Genomic DNA, 27116 nt, shown 5'->3' with positions numbered 1-27116 from the left:
ATTACGTCTTTTCTTGCAAAATAAGATGGTCACTTACTTTTCATTATCTCAGCAATGTTGGCCTTATAGGTTAGCTAATATATTCCACCCTCTACAAACGAACATATACATACATACATATTTATATGTACGTAATATATACATATAATATATTGTATATAATATGTATGTATGTTAAATGTATGAAGGATTTTAATTCTGTGATAACAATCTCATGAGCGAAATTGGTCGTTGTTTGTAAAACATAATTTGTTTTGTAAATCGTTAGCATCATTTCACGTAATAAAATTCTGTGTCCCCATATTTTCAATCTTTTTATACATACATAAATACCCTTTCTACGTAATCGTCAATATCTGTGTATTTGTGTAGGTTGGCTATATACGTATGTACGTAAAAAAATATTGTCAGACCAAGTGTCCATTCCACCCCTGCTAGCACACGAGTCACCCTTCCACTTGTGCGGCGCACTAAAATGCCCGTACGTCGTGACTGCCGCTCATTATTAGAGAATTGTGATTCCAAAATTGGATTCCATCGACTTAGAATGGCGCACTTAAGCGTTGTTCATTCAGTGTGAGTTGCGCGCGCGACAGATTCAGCCATCCAAACGGTGAAGACGCTGCTTTCAAACAATCAATCGCACAAATGGCAATAATAAAATTTTTAGAGTAATTCTGGAACGCGAATCGCCCGACTTATTCATGCAACAGCGCCAGTTATTCGTGATCTGAATTGAGTTAATTTGTTTTTGCATAAATATGTACATATGTACTTTACTAAAGATTTTAATAGTCGCAGTCAATTTATCCACATTGTGAATATACGTACCCATGCATAGGCATATCGATAATTGTTTAAAGTATAAATATTAATTGTTTAAAATATTAATACTTACATCTTTTGCTTTACTGTTAAAACACTTTTTACCAACTCTCTCATATGACTGGCGGAAATGAGTAAAAATTCGCATTTAGATTCGATGAAAATTCTGTCAGTGAAGCCATATCCTCTACCACAAGTACATAACACCAACAGGCAGGATACGTCTGTGTGCCCGAGTCCTAAACGCAGTATGCGCCTCGGCATTAACGCACGCACTGGCCGCCTGCAATGGTGTCCTGGTGTAACATGTTGCAAACTTTTAATTATCCTTCCAGTGGTTTTGCTGCCAATAACACTTGCACTCATCCTGCTTATGCGCATGGACAATATGCTGACAGCACTGCAGTTGCAACAAGAACAACAATTGATACACCAGCAGCGTTATTCGCCATATCTTAATGATTATAGTTTTAATTTGTTACCTAGTAGAAGCGATATGATCGAAGATATTGTTAACGAACAGTTCATACTACCAGTTGATACTTATAAAAAGGAACAGAGTGAACAGGAGCGTTTAAAACGCTGCATATCTTTTAAGTTTGGTCTCAGCGAGACAACGGAAGTGGAAGACCGCGATATTATGAAAGACGCAAGGACATCTTTTCTACCACAAGATACCACCGCAATACCCCGCGAATGCCTGAATAAACTTAGCTCCATCAAAGTTGATGCAAATTTTGTAAATGATATTATTGACCAGATGCTACGTCGGCGTTCACGTCGCACCTCCGGTGATAAAATTGTAGACGTGAAATTTGGACCTAACTCAGATGAAAGAACTACACGCAATGAGAATTTAGATTCGGATAATGAAGAATCTGCTAATGCGCAGAATCCACTTAATGCCGAGGACTCCCGACTTTTTGACTCCACTTCTGCATTGCAGACATTTTGGAAAGAGGAGGGTACTAAAGAGAGTATACGTGAAACTCAGGCAAAGACAATGCGGAAGTACATGGATACCACCGTTAATCCTTGTACGGATTTTTATAGATATGCTTGCGGCAATTGGGAGCGTTTGCATCCCATTCCGAAAGATAAGGCTGGCTTCGACACATTTGAAATGTTGCGTGAAAATCTAGATGTTGTATTAAGGGAGCTATTAGAGTCAAAACGAACCGCGAAATTGCCGGAGCCTCACAAAAAAGTGGTAGATATTCAACACAATAATTACGAGCATGACATTGAAACACATGCTGATATAATTAAATCCGGCCCATCAGTACCCGGTGCAGTGGCTGTGGTTAATGAGAAATTGGATGTGTCCAAATCTTCAGATCAAGGCCAACTAAACGAGAAAGCTATACGTCTTCGGCGACATATAGTAGAACACAGGGAAGCCCTGGGCTTAGTGCTACGTCGTTACAAACGTCAACAGGCCGCAACAAATAAAAGAAAGCGTTTGATTACACTTTTCAGGTTGGGTAACCTTTCGTCCGAGGATAACAGGAGCACCACATACGTGGACACTGACGATGCACAACTAAAAGCAAAATATCTCTATCAATCGTGCATAAATGCTAATATTCTTCAAAAGCGTGGCATTAGACCACTTCTAAAATTAATAGAAAGTCTCGGCAGCTGGCCCGTACTAAATCCAAATTGGAACTCAGAAGGTTTCGATTGGCTCAATTTAACCGCCCAGCTGCGACGCTACAACAATGATATTCTGATTGTTGAGTGGGTAGGCCCAGATATTAAGAACTCCGACGAGAATATCATTCAGTTCGATCAGACCAGCCTTGGATTACCCACACGTGAATATTTCTTACAAGACGTTAACTCGCGCTACTTGACGGCTTATCAGTTGTTCATGTCTGAAATAATGCAAAAGTTGGGTGCGCCGCGTGATCGTGCCATTAAAACAGCTGCAGAAGTGGTGGAATTCGAAACACAGCTAGCCTCAATAACAGCACCCGCAGAGCAGCGCCTAAATGTAACCAAGCTGTATAACCGTATGACTCTCAATCAACTCCGTCAGGCGGTACCGGAAATAAATTGGCTACGCTACCTTAGCATTCTGCAGGATCGCAATGTCAGGGACTCTGAAGAGGTGGTCATTTATGCACTAGATTATATGAACGATCTCGTTCGATTACTGCGAGCAACCGACCCTGCAACTGTGTCTAATTATTTACTATGGCGTTTCGTGCGCCATCGCATCAACAATGTCGATGATCGTTTCGAGGATACCAAACAAAATTTTTATCATTCTCTATTTGGACGCGAAGAAAGCCCTCTACGTTGGAAAGTCTGTATTGCGCAGGTAAATAGCAATATGGGCATGGCCTTGGGTTCTATGTTTGTGCATAAATATTTTGATGAAAATAGCAAACGCGATACCCTCAAAATGACGCACGAGCTGCAACAAGCTTTCCGTGAAATATTAAAAAACACAGACTGGCTGGATTTAAGCACCAAGCACTTAGCGGAACTCAAGGTAAACGCAATGTCCCTGAAAATTGGTTACCCAGATTTCATATTAAACTCAAGTCAGCTGAACGAAAAATATGCAGGTATACGCATTCACCCGGACAAATACTTTGAAAACACTCTACATGTACTTCTTCACACGGCGAAAACAGAACAAGTCAAGCTACAAGAATCTGTCAATAAGACAGCTTGGCAGACAGCGCCTGCAATTGTAAATGCATACTATAGTCGCAACAAGAACCAAATCATGTTTCCAGCCGGTATACTCCAACCACCCTTCTATCATCGCCATTTCCCACGTTCGTTAAATTTTGGCGGAATCGGCGTTGTTATTGGGCATGAACTTACTCATGGTTTCGACGATAAAGGTCGACTGTTCGATCGCAATGGCAGCATACACAAGTGGTGGACAGACACATCAATCAAGGGATTCGATGAACGAGCGCGTTGCATAATTGCCCAGTACAGCAACTATACGGTTGGAGAGGTCGGCATATCCCTTAACGGCGAGAGCACACAAGGTGAGTAGAAATAATAATAACTTAAAAAAGGTAAATTAACTCATCAATTGACAATACATTAATGATAAGTTTTTGGTATTTAGACAAATTTTAGCTTATAATAATATAGTAAATATTAGATATTTCAAGTAAAACGCTAAAAATCGTTAAAATACGTGTATTTTATTATATTTTCATAGGCGAAAACATCGCCGACAATGGCGGCTTACGCCAAGCCTTCCACGCCTATAAAGCCTGGTTGAGAAATAATCCGCAGGCCGTTGTTGATGAGCGTCTTCCAGGGATCGATATGACAGGAGAACAACTTTTCTTCCTCAATTTCGGACAAGTGTGGTGCGGTGCTATGCGACCAGAGGCGGTTCGCAACAAACTAAACACAGCGATACATAGCCCGGGACGATTCCGCGTTATTGGAACTCTTTCGAACTCAAGGGATTTTGCTAGGGAATTCAAATGTCCCGAAGGTTCGCCCATGAACCCAGTTCACAAATGTAGCGTTTGGTAGCCATAAAGGCTAAGAGAAGCCTGAAAGAACTCAAACTTTTAGTGTAAATAAGAAATTCGTCAAAGAAAATATAAGTGTGTTAAAAAATTGAATATAGGGAATCGATTGGAAAATGTCACAGAACTTACAACGTATCTGCAACAGTATACAAGCCTACAAGTGTGGGTTTTCCGCCTACTTTTAACCTCGCTAGAATGCCCAGTATTATATGACTATGAACTGAACAGCTATGGTGTCAAAAGTTATAATTTATATAATATATGCATATCTTTCCAGTTGTTTTATACGAATTAAATAGTGCACTATTGCGATAGTTATACTCGTACATACCGCTAGAACTAATGTATTCTAATCAATGCATCAACCGACACATAGTTATTATATATTTATATGTTAATATATTTTGTGATAAACTTAGTATAAAAACCTTTTAGTAAAATAAAGATTTAAACGTCATATTGTTTGTTCATATCCCTCGCCTAATAGGTGACACTGACTGAGGCCCTACGTGCACAAAAAAAGTTTTGTTTTAGAAATTGCCTTACAAAAAGGTTTCAGCTTCAGGGTATACACTAAACTTTTGTTTTTGTAGACTACTGTATATTGATGCTATAAGTGTAAGTAGAAAAAAATGTCTTTAGGAGAAATCACAATTTGATTCTTAATTGATTGTGCAATTATTTCTAATTGATGTTTTGAAATTTCTTACCCGATTTCTTTTCTAGAAACTGCACCATCTGATCTTCATAGATTCATTGATAGATTTTCTTGAAATGATAAAAGGATTATTAAAACGCCTACGTAGGTAATTAAAGTGCGACGAAAGTTTACGATGAGAATGACTACTCGTATCATACGCATGTGTAACAAATTTGTTTGTAATGTAAATTTTGCAGGTGGCACAATTAAATTCGTCATATTTGAAAATTGGTTCTTTATTTTCATTGGAATTTCTGTTCGCTCTCAACTTTTTTGCTTTGAATCGTTTTTGTATATTTTCCTACCAGCTGGCTCAAAAAAAGCTTTGTCAACTCATTACACTAAGTTTGTAAAGCACATTTCTTCAGGCAATGGAACGAACTGCAATCAAATTCAAACTGGTGCTTGATGCATGGACTCAGACTCAAAACGTGGTGCAAGGAACTCGCAAATATTATGAAAAACAACAGATAAAATATCATAAAAACATAATAAAAGAAATTTTGCAGGAAAAATTAATCCTTTAAAGAGAAATGGATGAACTCCATTATGAATCACAAAACCAACAAAGATGGCAACGGCAATACGAAGACCTGATAACAACTTGCAAGTTAAAGCAGTGAGGACGCTACAGCTGATTGGAGGTAAAGGGTGGATAAGTTTTAAGGGCCGGTGTTGATTTTGAATAAAATACAATTTGTTTTGGAAATTATTGTCATTTATCTTTATTATGGTAATATTGGTATGGCTCAATTACGTAATATCGGCCAAATAGCCGCCGCAGTCTCGGCGGCACACCTCCATCCGATGGTCCAAATTTTCGATGACGCTGAGGCATAATTGTGGTTCTATGCCGTTAATGTGCCTAATTAACTCATCATTTAGCTCTTGAATTGTTACTGGCTTATCGACGTACACCTTGTCTTTCAAATAACCCCAAAGAAAGAACTCCAACGGTGTCAAATCACATGATCTTGGCGGCCAATTGACATCGCCGCGACATGAGATTATTCGGCCATCAAATTTTTCCCGCAAAAGAGCCATTGTTTCGTTAGCTGTGTAACAAGTGGCACCGTCCTGTTGAAACCACATATTGTCCACATCCATATCTTACAATTCGGGCCAAAAAAAGTTCGTTATCATCTCACAATAGCGAACACTATTCACAGTAACTGCCTGACCGGCCTCATTTTGGAAAAAATTCGGCCCAATGATGCCGCCGGCCCATAAACCGAACCAAACAGTCACTCTTTGTGGGTGCATTGGTTTTTCAGCAATCACTCTTGGATTATCATTCGCCCAAATGCGGCAATTCTGCTTATTGACGGATCCACTGAGGTGAAAATGTGCCTCATCACTGAAGATGATTTTCTTCGAAAATTCACTGTTGCCATTTCCTGCCACCATTCTGACCATTGACGACGCTTGAAATGGTCAAGAGGCTTTAGTTCTTGAGTCAATTGTACCTTGAAAGCGTGTAAGTGCAAGTCTTTATGCATAATGTTCATCAACGACGAACGTGAGAGATGCAATTATTGGGCACGACGACGAGTTGAGGTGGACGGCTCTTCAACCACACTATCGCGAACAGCAGCAATATTTTCTGCAGTATGAGCAGTACGAGTATGCACTGGTGTTTTCACATCTTCTACAGACCCGGTTTGCTCAAACTTTTGCACAATTTTGCCGATTGTACGTACATTTGGACGATTAAATTGACCGAAAAAATGATTTGAACTCCCATTTTCATAATAAGCCAGAATAACTTTAACGCGTTGCTCGATTGTGTATCTTTCCATGGTTCAAATTGAATTAATCTGAAATTGAGAAGTGTCCAATAAAATGCGGAAAAAACTTGACGTTTAGGTGTGGTTCACATTCAACATCGGCCCTTAAAATTTAACCAGCCTTTATAAGGACAAAAATTCAATAACGTGATTCAAACTCACATATGATCGTTAATACCGAGAGGAAATTATGGAAAGTATTTCTACTTTTAAAAAATAAAGAGATGTTTTTATCCTGTTCTTACCAACATCTTTCACGACCCCTTTTGTTAATCCGATTTTATACTCAAGGAGATTTTCCTAATGAACTTCTTGTTAAAGCACTAAGCGATTTCCTACAATTTTGATTCCATTTTTGAAGGACGAATTAAGCACAAAGTAAATGTGTTACCTAATATGCATACTTACATATTTTTGGAATTTCTAAAAAGGCGCACAACGCTCCATTCTCTCATTCTCCTCCCATTTATGTTGTGCGTTCTACAAATGGGGGGCTATAGTATTATTTCGCTACCGAGAGACAGATGGTGAGAGCGCAATTTTGCATTCTATCACTCTTGCCGTGCGTACATATTAAAAATATCAAAAACTTCGAAAGCTTTTTGTGAAGTATTCGAAAATTTCATTAAGTTTCTAGCTACTTGGAAGCAGACAATTCTTTAAATTTAGTTGCTCTCGCTATTTGTTGCTCTTCGATGCGTTGGCAGTGTAATTTGGCGTATGAAAAAAGAGAAATAAAATTTTAATATTAAAAATAAACAAACAAGCCAAGAAATAAGTGAATAATAAATATTTTTGTTAAAATTACAACAAATGTGAAAGTTATTGAAATGAATATATTAAAAACATTAATTCTAACATTAGCATTTAATTTATATGTAAAGGCATGGTCGAATGACCTCGACAGTAATGGCGACGATGTAGAAATACCGATCGGTAAGTGTGCTGCATTCACTGTTCCATAATTCGTGTATAAAATATACAAATACAAATACTGATGTGGAAGTTGCAAATTGTCTTCCTTTCTTTTGCTTGACGCGAATTAACCTTAATGATGTTTAGTGTTATATAGAATACTAGTAGGCGGATTATAATCAATATCTACTGAATTAAAAATTGCTGGATCATTATCATCTGCTATATTCAGAAATGAATCATGAATGGACGTGTCTATATCAATATCCTTTCTGTCTCATTCACTGTTTCGAGTTCATCAACTAACTGCATTTTTACAAATTCTTTATCTTTAAAGATACAGTCAATAAATTCGGTCATGTCATGTAGAGCATCGATTCAGTCATCATAATATCGTTAAAAAATATATTTTGCCTCAAGTATACATTTTTTAGAGCTTTTATTTTATTTGACTACCTTCTCTTTTTTGCCTTCTCTGAACATTTTTTCTTTTAACTACATGTACATATCAAGTTTGGGAAATATAATATCAGTATTGAAATAAAGTTTTTCTTTGTAATTAATTATGTATTTTTTGCAGCTTTTGGGTAATTAGAAATGGTTACATATTTAAAGGTTGTATTCGTTGTATAGAAATACAAAAACTAATCTTCCTTTCTTCCTTTTTTGTTTTTGAATGGCCTAGATGTGACTTGAGAGGCTCTAGGTGTACTCGTTTCATTTCATTTGCATCAAGTGAAAGCAAGACCCAGGCATTTGGACTGGCATACCATATAATAAATATTTATTACTTATTGTAATAATATTACTGTATTAAATCAACTGGGTACTCTAATTCATCCTCACTTCAAATTCAGTTTAAGGCTTTGAATAATGTTAAGAATATTAAAGATTTTAGCTTTTCACCAAATACATATCGCACCCTAAATACAAAAGGGGCACAACTCAAAATTTTCCACACTCGAGCTTGACTTACAGAAAACAAACTATGTGACATATTACGCTGAAATTTGCCATGTAAGCTTATAACAGTCCTACCAAAAAACAAAAAATTTATTTTTGCCATATGTCATCCGCGGACCGTTTTATTGATAACGTCTCGTTCATATTTAAGCAGAAGTACATTTTGAGTTGTGACCCTTTTGTATTTATGGTGCGATATGTCCCCAAAAAATATTTGTATGTTTTAAATTCCGTATCTATTTATTCATAATAAATGTATGACATCTTTGTTCTGCTAAATAAAGTAATTTATAGTAAAAGTGATTCTATTTAATGAAATGAATGAAATGTCTTCATTATAGGAATTTAGAGTTATGCATCCTACTTTTAGCTTCCCTATTGTAAAACAGGTCTTAACTAGAATTAAAATTGTAACTTTTGCCGAATTCTGGCACTTTCTGATTGCTATTTGACTAAGATGGAGTACACCTGAAAGAAAGTTGGAGTTCTGTGAGAGACATTCTAAGTGTGCACTATGAAAAATCTTTAAGATGATGGGCATATAAAAAAAGTTTTAAATAGTAAAATATAATAAATATAAAATATAAATAGCAAAAGTAAAATCTGAAAACTTCTCACCTCATTTGCAGTGTGCGTGTGCCCACAATACATACAGTCTGTGTCACAAAAAAGCAGCCGCGATTATTCATGAAGTATAAAAAGTATATATTTAAATTTTTTTTTACATGAAAGTATGTACAAAACTACTGTACTTCTTCATGCTTTGAACCAGTTTTTCTGCGTAGCTCGTCGACAAACAGAACTAGAAATTTTGCGATCTTGATGCACGAGTTACTTTAAATCATGGACTGGCCTTCCAGCGAGATGCGTTTTCATAGTTCCCCACACATTTTTATTGGGGTTGGCGTCTGGGGACTGGGGGAAGGCCAGTTCAATACTGTGACGCCATTTTCTTGTTTTGTTGTTTCTCAATGTGTTTTTCTGAGAGCAGTGGTTTTGATGATGTGGGACGGTAGGATATGTTCGCCTCCTTCAGTCGACTTTCGATGGTGTTGATACTTACATATATTCCCTCTTTAGCAAGAACTGATCGTGCTAGACGTAGTCGGACATAAGGGTCCCGCTTAAAAAGTTTATCTTGCTTTTTGTCGTCCCTCGCTTCAAGCCGCACTCGGAAATGTCATAAACCTTTTTTTACACCTTATACCGCTGATATACTGCGATATGCGAAGGACTCAGAAAGACCTTTGAACTTCTCACCATTCAATTTCCAAACTCATAGCTGTGTTTACCGCACACATGCGGAAAAGCTAAGGTTACCATTTAACCCCCATTGCAGAAGCTGAGGGGACCTTTCAGAGAAGGAGACTGTATAGCATTTTCTCTGTAAATGTCCGGGAATGGCAGCAGGACGACTAAGGTCACTGGGTGCTCCTTTCTTCAACAGCCTGGGGCAGTGCGCCAACCTAAATCCAATCAATCTCCTCCATTATATGAACAGCTCTGGCTGGCTGTAGATATTTGCCTGTGGAGGTCTCATAATGGTATCAAAACGGCGCTTTGCATTTTAGTGCTACTTGAGGAGTGCCAGACCGGCACTTCAACCATTTCACCTACCTACCTACCTTGCAGCCGCGGCGTAAGATAATTTCGGCCCTTTCGAATGCGCGCATAAAAATACCGCCTCAAAACACTTCGCGTACTTCTCACTCATTTTTGTGTGGTTGCGTTTACGGGAAAGTTTCGAACGACACTAACCTGAGTTAGCACCGGCGTCGTAACCCTTGAGAAATCCAGCAAAAATTAGAACAAAATACATATGATATATCTTACAAGTTACAAGAAAAAAACTGGTTCTTTTCTTTTGACACAGACTGTATAAACATGATAGACCTTGGTGTGAAGAAAAATTTTTGCCATGAGCGTAAAGTATTTTTACCATTAGGCGTATGACTCTCCATAAAATGTCGCGAAATTCGAGCCTAGCGTTTCTTACAGCTTATTTCTTAAAATGGGAATATATTATAAAGGATTTTCCATTAAGAGGTGTTTATTTTCGTCGTTTATTTTCAACACAGAAGCACAGAAGCAACGAAACTATTGATATTTTACGGGAAAAGTTTCCGGACCGTGTTATCTCTCGAAGAGGTGGTCACAATTGGCCACCGAGATCTTGGGACTTAACACCTTGTGACTTTTTCTTTGGGGCCACGTGAAAGAGAAGGTCTACGCCAACAGCCCAGGGGACCTCAAAGAAGGAATTTGTGAGGCTATCGAGTACATAGGGCAGCCACTTTGCAATTCGGTTATGGAAAATTTCATGAAAAGGATATTGTCTTTTAAGCGTGGTCGTGGTGGTCATTTGCCGGCATACCTTCCTCTTTATAATGAAATAAATATCCAATTATTTATATTAAAAAATATCATTTTTCTTTGAATACCAAAATAACATCTCTGTTTGAAAACTCCTATACTTTATATGCATATATTTTCGTTGATACTACGATTGCCTTAATTTATAGGAATTATTTCCGATCACAATGCGGAGAAATTACATAAAACGTTTGAGTACGCCATCACTATAGCCAACACTGGTCTCGGCATACCGGTAATAGGGAAAAGTGAAGAAACAAATTTTGGTGATTCAGTACAAGGGTACGCCCAACTATGTAAATTTATGCAGGTACGTATAGATGTATATCATAGTTTAGTAACTAAAAACTAAAATGTTCTGTATGAATCAACTAGACAAAAATGTTTTATTATACTAAATCCCAGAGCCAAAGAAATCTTCCATGCTCTTAAGCCAATTTTAATATAACAAATTTTTTTTTTTTTTTTTTTTTTTTTTTTTTGTCGTTTATTTGCAATCTATTTTTAAAATAATAAGCAAATTATCTAACTATTAACAATTTGACTTATATTATTGAGCTCCATTGAGGTCAATAATGATATATATGTATACTACGATTAATGTACACTTATATTCAGACTTATGTGTTAGATTTTAATACATTTTAATATTAGATTTATCTATTAGGTTCTGAATGGAATGTCTAATACATGATGTCTTTTAAGTCTATTAATTTCATTAGTTTCATCAAGTAATGCAATTGCTAGCGGGTTATCGTGATAACTTAATCTCCGTAAATATTTTGTGGTAATTTTTTTAATTTCATCTTTTATAAAGGGAATTTTTAGATCAGTATGTATGGCTTTATTTGTGACGAACCAGGGTGCACTTGTGATAAGCCTTAAAGTTTTTGACTGATATCTTTGCAGAATTTCTATGTTAGAATTGCAAGCAGTTCCCCACAGTTGTACTGCGTAGGTCCATACTGGCTTTAGTATAGCCTTATATATTAATATTTTGTTATTTAGATTAAGTGTTGATTTTGGTCCTAGTAGCCAGTAAAGTTTGTTTGTTTTTATCTTTAACTGGGTTTTTTTTGCTTGAATATGGCATTTCCAGGTTAGCCGTTTGTCCAAATGTATGCCAAGGTATTTGACCGTATCATGTTTGGGAATTATATTACCATTTAGATAGAGTGAAGAGCATTCTTTCCGTCTTAATGAAAACAAAACATGCACAGATTTGTTTGTGTTAACTTTTAATTTCCATCGGTCCAGCCACGTCTGTATCTCGTTTAGTTCTATCTGAACTAGATTGGTTGCATCAATTGGGGACGGACTTGAAGCTAGTATAGCGGTGTCATCAGCGTATGTAGCCATTAGGACATTTTCGGTTTCGGGTATGTCAGATGTAAAAATCGTATAAAGTATAGGACCGAGTACGCTACCCTGTGGTACTCCAGCTTTTATGTATCTAATATCAGTTATTTCTTCATTTACCTTAACGTAAATGATTAAAGAATTTAGTATATATGTGGTTACAGTGCGAAAATTTATATCATAAAGTTCACAATTTCTCATTACGATTTTAAGATTTATTTTCCCCTTTCAAACCTGAAATCGATCCATACCTACAAATAAATATCTTCCTCATCCACAGGTGAATACTCCCGCAGGATAAACGGAGTTTTCAATTTTCGATTAAGTTATATCCGTAAAAAAAGTAGAATTTTTGATTAAATAATAATTATGAATTTCAATTTTAAAATGTTATTTTTTATGTCTCGCATTTTTGGTGTTCTTTGATAAATATGGCATGCGGGACTCTGGGTTTGAAGTCAAGTGGTTTCATCTGTATAAAATTTTGGCAGTAAACTTAATGATCGTCTACTTATAGTTTTGTAGCTATGATGGCATAAAGTTTCCTCCGATAGATATATTTACTCCGTATTCTCAGAAAATAGAAAATCAACTCCGCTTGACTTCAAATCTCTTTAAACTTTTTTTGAATTTAAAAAAATCGAAAATACATCAATTTTGAGCGAAGTTGTGGGAAAAATAAGTTACCTTGCTAATAAGTTTTCTTATAATTTTAAAAAGGAAAACGCAGATATTCCTTTTTTATTAAAATTTAAGTCAATTGTTACTGACTCGAACAAATTTAATAAGCAACCAGTTGAAATTTAAAACAGTGAGATTTCTTAACTGTGAAATGTGTAAGTGGCTGTGATCAATCCGATATTGTGAAACTTTGAAAAATAAAAGCAAAAGCAACAAAAATATATTTTGGAAAAATATTGCTAATTTCTTCACCTAATAATAATGCTGCTGCAGAAAAATCGGTTTCAGAAATAGGAATAGGTAAAAAGTAAAAAACTCTGATAAAGTTTGTGTTAAATACTATTTTCGCTAAGACTATAAGTATAAGTTTCCCTATGCAAGAATAATGTGTGCTGAAACATATGTTAAATAATACAAAACTAATTAATAATATAAAAATAACAAATTTAAATTTACTACGGAAGTTCTGTTTTTTTACCTCTGTTTTATCATGCAATAAAGAAGGGAAAGTCACTTACTTAATTTCACTTTTTTGGTAGCCCCATTTCGGTAATACATATAAATGTAGTAAAAAAAGCAAAAATTGTGCTTGTATTAAAACAACGTAAAAATAGTAAAGTCCTTAATTATGTTTAACTATCTTTTATCGGTTCAATTTTTTAGTAATTGCAAGATGATTATCAGCGCTTAGTTGAGCTTTATCATATGCACAGCCATAAATTTTACATGTCAAATAACTTTAAAGAATATAACTTATCATTTGTATCTTCTATGTATATTATTATATAGTAAACTCAATTCTTTTTACAATCGCACTCGTACGATGTTGCTACTTATATTTCTGGCCTAACATGGGAAAAATTTAAATTTTCGAAGCAATTTTTTGACCAATCGCATTTTCAGAGCCTTTTTCGTGGTATACAACGCGAACATATCTGTTCTATCACAAGGTACAAGATACAAAATTTTATTGATTCTCACCGTCCTAATGCCCAAAACAACAGGTCTACTGATATCACCTTTAATCGATTCGCCTTGAGGCAAACCCATTTCAAACCCGTCCTTTACAGCGTCTTGCGTTGGGTTTGCATGCACTTTACTATTAAATAATGGCATACGATTCATTTTCATAATTTTCCCCCTTTGTTATTGCATTCTTATCGAAACAGGGCAATAATGTTTTGCATCTATGTTTTGTTGATATCGAGAAAATTTCCATCAAATAACCAGTGGAGACATTTGACAACTCTCTCAAACTCGGGGATTGAAACGTATTAAAGTATAATATGGTTAGCGAATGTGTGTATGAGTGTATTTCTGCCATGAAAAAGCTCCTCATAAAAAAATGTCTGCCGTTCGGAGTCGGCTTGAAACTGTAGGTCCCTCCATTTGTGGAACAACATCTACACGCACACCACAAATAGGAGGAGGAGCTCGGCCAAACACCTAACAGAAGTGTACGCGCCAATTATTTATTTTTTTTTTTTTTTTTATGGTTAGCGAATCAACACTTTCTGAGTGCGTTTATGGTAAAATTTATCAGTTGGCCGCACTGGAAGTGTCCAAAACCACAAATAAAATATAAATAGTAACTCTCGTATCGTACGTAGCCTTCCCCTGTTGTAAACTTTTTCAGCAAAATACGTAAAAGTAAATTTATCCACTCGCATTTTAAAAACAATTTAATTTATAATTGTTTGCAATAATTAGTACATGTGTTTCACATTTCTGGAGCTCTATTTTCAGTATAAACATCAGGGCCGCCTTCGATTTTTTTTATTACCTCCTTTCGGCTGTTAAAATGTATTTCCCGTAGTCGTTTTTTGGCTCCATCAAACAGAAAAAGTGTTATTTGTTTCGTTCTTAGTCAAAAATTCACGGATAATGATGGTACTATGTGAAGGTGTGTTTTAATGGTGCAAAATCCACGAGTTGGGTTTCAAAAATCCTTTCTCTTTTGGCGAATAATCTTTATTAACTGTCTAACTTCCTAACAAAAATTCGTGGCAATATCGTTGTAATCCATAAAATCCGTGAGCATCTCTTTCTTTTTTAACTGAAAACGGTGTGGGGTTTTGGTCTTGGTTCATTCGGAGCTTTCTGCTCACTCGCCTGATGTCTCGACCTTCAGTAATGATGCGTTTGACGAATGTCTTTTGTCTTTGGCGATATCATTGCGGTCCCTTTTTTGCATGAAATTCAGGACCCTTAGGACCAATCTTGCAGCAACACGGCGCAAGCCCAAATCATATACTAGAATGTCCTGAATGGATCCATAAGCAATGTTCAAGTCCTCTGCCAGCTCATTTATGGTTAATTTGCGGTTATTTATCAACTTTTCTTTCACTTAATTGATGTTTTCATCAGCTTTCGATGTTGTACAGGTGTTCTTCATCCTCGATGGACCACAATCTCTTCTGAGGAGTTCATGCCACTCGTAAATGTCTGTTTTCTATAGAGCATCATTACCGAAAAAGTTTCCCAACATGTCCAAGCTTCTCGCGCCGTTAAATCCACTTTTAACGCTCAATTTAATACCAACTCGTTGTTGCAAATTCAAATCCATTTTTAAAACTGTAGAAAAGGGAAAATATGTGTAGGTGTTCCGAGAACTTTTTGATGAAGATGGTATATATCAATGCAAGTGGAGTGTAATTAAAAAATATGTGTACAAGTTTTTTATAAGAATAAAAAAACAACAATTTACATCAAAAATTATCGAAATGTTTTCAGGCTGGTATAGGTGCCATTTTCGGCCCTTCTTCCCGTCAAACATCATCACATCTGTTAACAATATGTGATGCCAAGGACGTACTCTATGTGTACCCGCATATGAGCGAGCATTTGGAAGGCTTCAATCTCTATCCCCATCCATTGGATTTGGCCCGTTTATTGCATGATTTAATTGATATATTTGAATGGACACGTTTTATTTTTCTCTATGAATCGTGTAAGCATAAAAACTTACATCAGTAAATAATTTTTAACCACTTCACTTACAGCCGATTATTTAAGCATATTAAATGGTTTAATGTCCTTCTACGCCAGCGACGGCCCAGTCATCAATGTACTTCGGTACGATCTCAAATTGAATGGAAATTACAAGGCTGTTCTTCGACGTGTACGAAAATCAGAAGATGGACAAATAGTTGTGGTAGGCTCCACTTCATCTGTGGCCGATCTTTTAAGGCAGGTAAGACAGTGCAACTATTGCTATATTCTTTTGCATTCGACCTTCAAAAAAAGCACCCGAAATCGGTTATATGTATTTTACAATTTATCGTTTAGCTGGAGTTTCCCAAGGGCATATTTTCTATTCATATCACACAATAAATTGTATGTCCCTTATGTCCATTTAAATATGTTAGTACATTTGATATAAACATAAAAAGAACAAGAATATAGCCAAAAAGTACGGACCAGAAATTCTGTTATTTTATATAGCATAGTTAATCCGTAACCCGCCGTAGTCGCATGGGGCGTACATGGCTACCATTCGGAAGTACGTAGGTTCGAATCTCCGTACATGAAACACCAAATTTATAGAAAAAGGTTCTTCTAAAAGTGGTCGCCCCTCGGCAGGCAATGGCAAACCTACGAGTGTATTTCTGCCATGAAAAAGTTCTTCATAAAAAAAATATCTGCCGTTCGGAGACGGTTTAAAACTGTAGGTCCCTCCATTTGTGAAACAGAGCTAAGACCCACGCCACAAATAGGAGGGTGAGCTCGGTAAAGTTCCCAAGAAGGGTGTAAGCACCAATTATATAATATAATACAAATATACCTATATAAATTATATTCCGTGGCCCGACTTAGACTAAGAGTCAAAAGGTAAAGCTCAATAGATTACACAACTCTTTGCTGGCTTCTGTTATAAAGTATTCACATATATAATAAACCTTAAGCCCAAGTGAATATAACGATCGGCCTTACAGGGTTTGATTGAAAAGTAATGAGTCTTCCCGCGCGGAGTGTCTGCCAAGCGATCAACCGAATCGGCTGGTGGGGGAAAATGATCGTTGGACCTTCCCCTTCCACTAGAAACCGGTCCGAGTTTGCTGCCAACAGCGGTGCAGCCAACATCGCTCCGCGCGTGAAAGCTGTTTTAAAAGTGTGTTAGGATTTTGCAGTGGTGAAAATGCAGCGATCGTTGGAGCAACGTTACTCGATCAAATTTTGCGTAAAGCTAAACAAAACGAGTACCGAAACCATTGGGCTACTCAATTAGGCTTACGGGGACCAATCTCTGTCCAGTGCTAAGGTAAAACGGTGGCACAAGTCGTTCAAGGAAGGCCGGGAGGACGTCGAACAATTGGACCCTTCATCACGACAATGCGCCGGCGCACACCGCCTTCCTCTGCACCTCTGCATTGGCCAAGATGGGGGTTTCGGTGCTTCCCCACCCTCCCTACAGCCCAGACCTGTCCCCTCCGGACTTCTTCTTGTTCCCGCACCTGAAAAGAAAGCTGAAGGGGAGACGTTTCGACTCCATCGAGACGATCCAAAAAACTGTGACAGCCGAATTGAACCCGATTCCGGCGGATGAGTTTAAAAAATGTTTCCTGCAGTAGAAAGACCGCTACCAGCGGAGTATTGACGCTCAAGGATCCTATTTTGAAGAATTTTAGTTGTATAAGCCAAAGGGTTTAATAAAACTGCTTAAAAAAATAAGGCTCATTACTTTTCAATCAAATCCTGTATTGCATTTTATTTGGTTACAAATCGAGGACTTACCGGAGAATAGTTACAGAAACGGGCTACAGGTCGCATCTAGTTATGCCTTGTTTGAGTTAAACCGGTTAAATCAACACAAGTAGAATATTTTAAGTTGTTCCTCTTCATGCAATTCGCTAAATTTCCTAGTATTCTTATATAGCTCGGATGAGAAAGAATATAGCCTACTAGCAAACCCGGCCCCCTTCGCTGGGCACACTAAAATAGAATAGATATGGTTTAGAACAGAAAATATATGGTTTTCATATTATTTATTTCTTTATTCTTTATTCAAGCGCTTTGGCATAAACAATATTTTTTGTTTTTCTATTTGTTTTTGAGTAAATATAAAATATAAATTGAAAATCAGGAAAAAAGAAGATTGTTTTTAAATTTCAAATCAACGCATATGAATAAACAATCGTCTTTTTTCCTGATCATCCATGAATTTTTCGTTTCAACTTATATGTTTTATTAAGCATTGGAGCTTTTTTAACCATTATCCATTTATATTTTTCAAAAAAAAAAAACGAAAAAAATTGTTTTTTCCACGAACACATAATTTCATTCGGATTTCACATTAAATTCTCAAATTTCGTAAGAAACTATTCACTGTTCCAAAATCCACTCCAAAAAAATTCACAAACAATTTTTACATGTTGCACTTACGTGTTTTCCTTATGGCATCCAGATCAGAAAGAAATATTGACACATTGTAACTCACACTGTCAATTTGACAGTTCATTTCCGCCCCAAGCGTTAAAAAAGTAAGCGACATTATGGCTGGCCCAAAAGAACGCTGTACCCGTTGCCACTGCTCCGAATTACAACCAAACTTTACGAAACCCATTTTCAATACTTACTTAACAATGTGTGTAAGTTTGGTTTAATTCGGTGCAAAGACACGGCGGGTCCACGTTTTGGCATATATTTCTAGACCCTAGTCATCAATAGGTATGAAAATTACCCCGTGTTAAAGCACTTATCAACAGCTTTCATTTGATACCCATATTGTACATACACAACCAAAGGTTACCCGGATCCACGTTTTGACCTATAACTCGAGACCCCAGTCACGGAGCGGCATGAAAAATACTCTGTACTAAAGCATTCACCAACAGCTTCAATTTGATATCCATATTGTACAAACACATTCTAGGGTCCACGTTTTGGTCTCTATCTCGAGACCCTAGTTACGGAGCGGCATGAAAAATACTCTGAACTAAAGCATTCACCAACAGCTTCCATTTGATACCCACATTGTACATACACATCCGAAGGTTACCCGGGTCCACGTTTTGACCTATATCTCGAGACCCTATCTACCAATAGGTATTCAAACTATACGGAAATCATCTTCAATACCTACTTAACAATGTGTGTAAGTTTGGTTTAATTCGGTGCAAAGACACGGCGGGTCCACGTTTTGGCATATATTTCTAGACCCTAGTCATCAATAGGTATGAAAATTACCCCGTGTTAAAGCACTTATCAACAGCTTTCATTTGATACCCATATTGTACATACACAACCAAAGGTTACCCGGATCCACGTTTTGACCTATATCTCGAGACCCCAGTCACGGAGCGGCATGAAAAATACTCTGTACTAAAGCATTCACCAACAGCTTCAATTTGATATTCATATTGTACAAACACATTCTAGGGTCCACGTTTTGGTCTCTATCTCGAGACCCTAGTCACGGAGCGGCATGAAAAATACTCTGAACTAAAGCATTCACCAACAGCTTCCATTTGATACCCATATTGCACATACACATCCGAAGGTTACCCGGGTCCACGTTTTGACCTATATCTCGAGCCCTATCCACCAATAGGTATCCAAACTATACGGAAACCATCTTCAATACCTTCTTAACATTGTGTGTAAGTTTGGTTTAATTCGGTGCAGACACGGCCGGTTAGCGAACACACACAAAAAGTTGACTTTATTTTATATATAAGATTTTTTTCAGTTTGTGTCCGAAAAATCCAAATATCTTACGGAACCCTATTTTTTTCCAAAATAAAATGTAATCCATGTTACTCTTGGATAATGTAGTTTTCGAATGGTGAAAGAACTTTTAAAATCGGTCCAGTAGTTTTTGAGCCTATTCGTTACAAACAAACAAACAAACAAACAAACAAAGTTTTCCTCTTTATAATATTAGTATAGATGTGCTACTAATTAACATTTTTCCCTTTAATTGTTCTTGTTTCCGATTGTAGGCGCAACAAGTTGGAATTATAAATAATAAATATTCCTACATTATTGGCAATCTAGATTTTCATACTTTTGATCTGGAAGAATATAAATATAGTGAAGCGAATATAACCGGCATAAGAATGTTCTCACAAAATCAATTAGTTGTCCGGAATCTCATATCGGAATTGGGTTATAACGGATACGAAAATGACCAAATTGATAATGGTCGGTATTTGGAGAAATAAAAATAGAACTGTATATACACGTATAAAGTGGACGTGTTACTTTATACGTGTACATATTTAAGCACAGAACACTTATTTATTTTCCCATCCGGCAGGTTCCTGCCCAATAACTTTAGAAATGGCAATGACGTATGACGCGGTGCAAGTTTTTGCTGAAACCACAAAAAATCTCGTATACCGTCCTCAGCCACTAAACTGTTCTGACCGTAGCAATGAAGTGCAGCGAGATGGATCAACATTTCGGAACTACATGCGTTCGGTATAATTTATTTGCGATAGCAAATTGGTTTTATATTATTTGCCTTTGCTGCGAAATATCACAGATTCGACTGTTTTTCTTATTAAAAAAAAATTTTTTTTATTCATACAGATCAATATTCGGGAAAACACCATTACAGGACCAATATACTTTGAGGGTAACATACGTAAAGGTTATATTCTGGATGTTGTAGAACTGCAACCTACCGGAATTGTCAAGATCGGCACTTGGGATGAACGTAACAACTTGACTCTACTACGTCCACCTCCGATAGATTTATCAAGTGAAGGAGATGCCAATTCTTTAGTGAATAAAACTTTTCGTGTTCTTATTTCAGTGCCGGTAGGTTTTGTAGACTTATTTATTATTTCTAGTCTATGGAAAAACAAGGCGTATATAACAATTGAAGCCTAACAAAGCCTAAATTTGAATAAGATTTCCTAACAATACGGCTAATAAAGATACTAAATGCAAGTTTTCTTATATTAAGATTATTGTATATATAAGTATATGTGTATATGTATGTATATGCCCATTTTGGTCTATAATCGTAGAACAAACCTTATGCCAGTATGGTGGAGAGCCACAAGAAATTGATCGGCAACAATCAATATGAAGGCTATGGCATAGACTTAATAAAAGAATTAGCCGCAAAATTAGGCTTCCATTATATTTTTATGAATGGTGGCAGTGATTATGGCAGCTTCAACAAGACAACGAACGTAACGACGGGCATGATGAAGGAGATCAATGAAGGTGTAAGTGCGCCTACCGTCGAGCCTTTAAATATTTTCAGTATATGTACATTTTTAATATTTTTCATTTGATAAGCGAGCAGAATTGGCTATTACGGACTTGACAATAACATCGGAACGAGAGGAAATCATTGATTTTTCGATACCTTTCATGAACTTAGGTAACTACACATAAAACAAAATCAATCTATCTATACGAAAAAAATATAGTAAAAAGTTGTAACATATTTAAGTGTTTATTATCGGAATCTCTTTCTCTAGGCATTGCAATTTTATATATTAAGCCACAAAAAGCACCACCTGAACTTTTTTCTTTCATGGATCCTTTTTCCGACGAAGTTTGGATTTACTTGGGCCTTGTATACATTGGAATATCGTTTTGCTTTTTTATATTGGGCCGCCTATCGCCAACAGAGTGGGATAATCCATATCCATGTATTGAGGAGCCCGAAGAACTAGAAAATCAATTTACGCTAAATAACTCATTTTGGTTTACAACAGGCGCATTTTTGCAGCAGGGTTCCGAGATAGCACCAAAGTATGCTAGTCATTCGTATATGCATTTATTATATATTTTTTAATTTTAATGAAGATCGCTCTCTACACGCACACTTGCATCCATTTGGTGGTTCTTCACTTTAATCATACTATCGTCTTACACGGCCAACTTGGCTGCTTTTCTTACCGTCGAAAATCCTTCCGGACTCATTAACAATGTCGAAGATTTGGCTAATAATGAAGGTGGCGTGGAGTATGGCGCTAAACTCACTGGCTCCACACGAAATTTCTTTGCGGTATGTGTTTTAAATATATATTTCTCAAATCCGTTATTCCTTTTAAGATTACAATAGTCAATAATTCATAAATGTTTTACAATTTTTTCAAATCCGTTATTCCTTTTAAGATTACAATAGTCAATAATTCATAAATGTTTTACAATTTTCATAGAATATTAATACACTACTTACGTAAGATATTGAAATTTTATGTCGCTTTTGTAGACCTCCGAGCATGAAGTTTATAAGAAGATGAATGAATATATGACTCAGCATCCGCATTTACTTTTTAAAACAAATCAAGAAGGCGTGGAACATGTTAAATCAGGTTCTCTTTACGCTTTTTTAATGGAATCCACGTCCATTGAATATAATATTGTGCGGGAATGCAATTTGATGAAGATTGGTGATACGCTCGACGAGAAGGGATATGGCATTGCTATGGTAAAAAGTAAGTTTTACGACCACCTACATACATATATCTATTTATCCTACAACTAAAGGGTGATTTTTTAGCTATTATCTTTTTAAATAGTTGGTTTAAACAGCTGAAGCACGTTTCATGTTTTGTTTCACTGTCAAACATCTTCAGTTTGGTCCATAATTTAACCATGAATCGTCTTACAAACGAACAACGCTTACAAATCATTGAATTTTATTATAAAAATGCGTGTTCTGTTAAGAAAGTTTATCGCTTCTTCCATTTTATGGTCAGTTTAATCGACCCACTGAAGCGGCCATTCGAGCTATTGTGACTAAATTTAGAACCAAATTTACATTATTGGACATCAAACCACCAACACGCTTACGTAGAGTGCGAACTGAAGAAAATATCGCGTATCGGCCAGTGTTAATGATGACCATTAATTATCGACAACAACGTATAAAATTTGCGAAAGGATTTAGGTGTGCAGCCTTTCAAAATACAGCTGGTGCAAGAATTGAAGCCGAACGACCTACCGCAACGCAGAATTTTTGGTGAACGACCTCTTGGAAAGTTGGACGAAGATCCACTTTTTTATTGAAAAATTGTGTTCAGCGACGAAGCTCATTTTTGGATCAATGGGTACGTAAATGAGCAGAATTGTCGATTTTGGAGTGAAGCCAGAAGAATTGCAAGAGCTACCAATGTATCCAGAAAAAGTCACAGTTTGGTGCGGTTTATGGGCTGGAGGTATCATTGGACCGTACTTCTTCAAAGATGCTGCGAGTCGTAACGTAACTGTGAATGGTGAGCGCTACCGTGATATCCACCTTTTTTTGCCCAAAATGCAAGAGCTTGACTTGCATGGCATGTGGTTTCAGCAAGACGGTGCCACATGCCACACAGCACGCGTAACAATGGACTTGTTGAGAGGCGAGTTCGGTGAACATTTTATTTCACGTTCGGGACTTGTCAATTGGCCACCCAGATCGTGCGATATAACGCCTTTAGATTATTTTTTGTGGGGCTATGTTACAGCTCATGTCTATTCAGACAAGCCTGCTTCAATTAACGCATTGGAAGACAACATTAAAGCATTTATATGTGAGATACCGGCCGAAACATTGGAAAGAGTATACCAAAATTGGACTAAGCGGGTGGACCTTTTTAGCACAGTCGCGGTCAACATATGCATGAAATAATCTTCAAACATTAAATTATATGGACTGGACGATTTAAATAAAAATTTCATGCATTTTTCTGAATTTTACGTGTGTTTTTTGAAAGATTTCCTATAGCTCTTAAAAAATCATAAAGGGTGATTATAACCAATTATCAAATATAGTTCCCCAATATCGTAAAGTCGGTTAGGTCGTTATAAATAATCCCATATTAATGCACTCCCGCCATAGATGCAGTTAGACAGCAACGGTTTAACATTTCAATGCTATGCAGAGCTGGATGTAAAAATCTTAAGTATGAAACTTGAGCTTTCCTCTCTTACTCAGGCAAAAAAAATCATACTTGGGCAATCCACCGAGTTTATCACAATCGAAATCAATGGTCGGTAGATTTAACCTAAATAGATAGATTTAACCTAAACCTAAAATCATCACAAGAATTGTCACAAGGCATTGTAGATTGAATTATCATCATCTTACTAACTTGAGAATATACTAGAATGAACTTACAAGTTCTGTATTTGCTGGCATGATGACCAGATGCATAAGCGGGACAAACATCTGAGTAAACATATTTCAATACAGGAGGAAGTAAAACTCAATAAAATAGGGCAAGTACTAAAATTTATTGAAGAAGCTCCGTGCAGAGAAATAGTCTGAATCCATGAAGGGCGCACAATATATCTGTTACCGGTATATTGTAATATATTATAAGCAAATGATTAACAATTGAATTTTGGCATATTTGGCATGCCCCCAAAAATAATATATTTTTGTATTTTTTTGAAACTCTCCCTTATGCTGAACTTCTATTTAAAGGCGACACTACGGAGAACTTTATATATTTAATATAAAAACTGCACATATAATATTGTATAATTTTACAGATTGGCCATATCGTGATAAATTTAATAACGCATTGTTGGAGCTTCAGGAACAAGGTGCTTTGGCGCGCTTAAAAAAGAAATGGTGGAATGAAGTGGGCGCTGGTGTTTGTAATGTATGGATATAAACAAAATTGCTTGCGCAGCTCAAAAACCTCAATAACTTTTACACATTTTCGATGCTTTTGTTTAGAAAAAAACCGGCAATGGCAATGCTGAAGCTTTGAATTTAAACAATTTAGGTGGTGTATTTCTGGTGCTCGGTGTGGGAAGTGGTCTTTCTCTTGTCTATGGCATAGTAATGTGGTGCATACATATAGCGCGAAAAGCTAGATACTATGAGGTAAATACAATAAATTATCAATGGAATCCTCTCCGCAAATTTTTATGTTTTCTCACTACAGGTACCTTTCGGGGCCGCCTTTTTGGAAGAATGTCGGATTGCAGTTGACTTTGCCAATAATGAACGCATTCTCAAGACGGCGCAATCAGTATATTCACGTAGTCGGAATTCTCTTGTTTCGATTGATTCGATAGAAATGGATCCAGAAATTGAAGATAATTCACAAAGTGACTAATAACACTGTGCGACAATTTTGGGGTCATCAAAATCAAACCACACCGGACCTTTTTTTTCTGAAAATATACCTATTCAATAGCAAAACCCTCGCTGTGTTTTTAAAAGTTAGCTCGATTTTTTTTTTTATAGCGTTTTGAAGTTTTCTATTTTCATAAGATTTTGGAGTTTTACCTGTACGCTAAATTTGACTTATAAATCGACCTTTGTTTGATTTAATCGATTTATTTTGTCATAGCTTGATGCAGAAATTTCGTACATGTACAAATAAACTTAGTTTGAGAAGAACCTATATCTCAATACGCAATTTTGAATACCAAAATTTCGAAAAATTGTATGTTTTTACCATTTTTTACTGTAATTATGAAAATAATTCAAATTTCTCACTATTTCTTCTAGCAAAAATGTTGCAAAATGTACTAAAAAAGTCATTTATAAGATAAAAACATAAAACTGAACTTTAAGTTTGTTATTTTCTAAAAAAATAAATTTTTAACAAGATTTTTCTTCATAAAAATAATTTTTTTATACTCTGCTTTAAATTTTCTTTTAAATATCTAAAAACTCTGTAGGTAAAAATATAAAATAGATTAAGTAAAAAGAATATAGACTTGAATTCTTATAATTTTTTTTTTTTTTTTATTAAAATAAAGAATTTTTACGTACTAAAACCTTAGAGACGAGCTCTTTTCGACAATGATTGAATTTCAACATCATCATTATCAGAGTAATCAGATTCATCAGTAAAGAATTCCATGCCTGTCTCTTCTTCTTCTACCTCATATTCTTTTTCCTCCTGGTTACTCCATTTTCCTTCATTTTCTTCCTGGTCGTATTGAAAAATATGTTTACTCCACCAACATATTTCGGCTAGTATGGTACCTGGAGCTCGTTTTCCTCGGTATCTTGACTCAAATGGCATCGCAGTTTGATGGTAGCGCTCTCCTTGCTCATCTGATTCTGTCGACAATTGTTGACTAAAATAGTCCAAATGTTGGTGAAAAAAATAGCAGAAAACGTTAATATTTGCAGGACAATTGTACATTTTTTATTTTCTTAATTCATAAAAAATTCACGTAAATGAAATTAATAAATTCAAATATGTTAACAAAAACCGTATTGTTCACAAAAAAATATTTCACATCAAATTAATCTCATGAAAATAGAAAACTTCAAAACGCAATAAAAAAAAAAATCGAGCTAACTTTTAAAAACCCAGCGAGGGTTTTGCTATTGAATAGGTATATTTTCAGAAAAAAAAGGTCCGGTGCGGTTTGATTTTTGATGTCGCACTGTGTAATTGGTTAAAAACTATGATTATATACTACGTTTTAGTCAGTAAAACTGATCAAACAGTTTATAATAGTGGCACATGCATTGATTTTACTTATACAGTCATACATTACTCGTATATACGGTTGCCAATTTTTGAATTTCAAAATGCAAGAAAAAGTTTGTTTTTCTACACTAAAATCACTTAATCTTTTTAAATCAAAGAATACTTTTTTTCATAACATTTTGTATTTAACAAAAGTAAAAAATAAAATCACATAATTCAATATCACGAAACTTATTCATTCATAGCGATTCTGTAAAATAAATTAGCCGCTAAATAACATTTGAAATGTACAAATTATGAGTACGAGGGTTGCTCAAAAAATTAGGTGCATTTTCAAATTTCGCGGGCTATGTACATTCGACTTTCGATTATTTTTGTTTTATGTTGGTACACTCGTCTCGAAGATATCGCACCCTAAATACAAAAGGGTCACAACTCAAAATTTTCCACACTCGAGCTTGACTTGTTTACAGTAGCACAGAAAACAAACTATGTGACACATCACGCTGAAATTTGCCATGTAAGCTTATAACAGTCCTAACAAAAAACAAAAAATTTATTTTTGCCATATGTCATCCGCGGACCGTTTTATTGATAACGTCTCCTTCATATTATATTTGAGCAGAAGGAACATTTT

At 36.0% G+C, this 27116-nt stretch overlaps 2 protein-coding genes across 2 annotated transcripts; both read left to right on the top strand.

Moving 5' to 3' along the window:
• Positions 1-586: 586 nt before the first annotated feature.
• LOC128856126 (neprilysin-4) lies at positions 587-5271 on the top strand. Its single transcript, XM_054091533.1, has 2 exons — positions 587-3839; positions 4019-5271. Exons 1-2 carry the CDS (start codon positions 956-958, stop codon positions 4342-4344), a joined length of 3210 nt encoding a protein of 1069 aa, XP_053947508.1. The 5' UTR covers positions 587-955; the 3' UTR covers positions 4345-5271.
• A 1910-nt stretch (positions 5272-7181) lies between these two features.
• On the top strand, positions 7182-25402 carry LOC128856125 (glutamate receptor ionotropic, kainate 2-like). The gene is made up of 15 exons (XM_054091532.1): positions 7182-7766; positions 11231-11391; positions 15855-16071; positions 16124-16314; positions 20063-20264; positions 20380-20543; positions 20655-20885; positions 21098-21301; positions 21375-21459; positions 21560-21836; positions 21891-22092; positions 22300-22525; positions 24567-24679; positions 24757-24906; positions 24968-25402. The coding sequence occupies exons 1-15, from the start codon at positions 7661-7663 to the stop codon at positions 25139-25141; spliced, it is 2703 nt and encodes a 900-aa protein (XP_053947507.1). The 5' UTR covers positions 7182-7660; the 3' UTR covers positions 25142-25402.
• The last annotated feature ends 1714 nt before the right edge of the window (positions 25403-27116 follow it).

Source organism: Anastrepha ludens, chromosome 2, assembly GCF_028408465.1.
Source record: "Anastrepha ludens isolate Willacy chromosome 2, idAnaLude1.1, whole genome shotgun sequence".
NCBI lineage: Eukaryota > Metazoa > Arthropoda > Insecta > Diptera > Tephritidae > Anastrepha > Anastrepha ludens.
This window is presented reverse-complemented; position numbering and strand designations above follow the sequence as displayed.

Coding starts and splice junctions, on each gene's coding strand:
- LOC128856126 (XM_054091533.1), top strand. CDS start 956: ATGAGTAAAAATTCGCATTTAGATTCGATGAAAATTCTGTCAGTGAAG. Junction 3,840..4,018: donor TAACGGCGAGAGCACACAAG/GTGAGTAGAAAT, acceptor ATATTTTCATAG/GCGAAAACATCGCCGACAAT.
- LOC128856125 (XM_054091532.1), top strand. CDS start 7,661: ATGAATATATTAAAAACATTAATTCTAACATTAGCATTTAATTTATAT. Junction 16,072..16,123: donor TATTTTTCTCTATGAATCGT/GTAAGCATAAAA, acceptor CTTCACTTACAG/CCGATTATTTAAGCATATTA. Junction 22,526..24,566: donor TGGCATTGCTATGGTAAAAA/GTAAGTTTTACG, acceptor ATAATTTTACAG/ATTGGCCATATCGTGATAAA.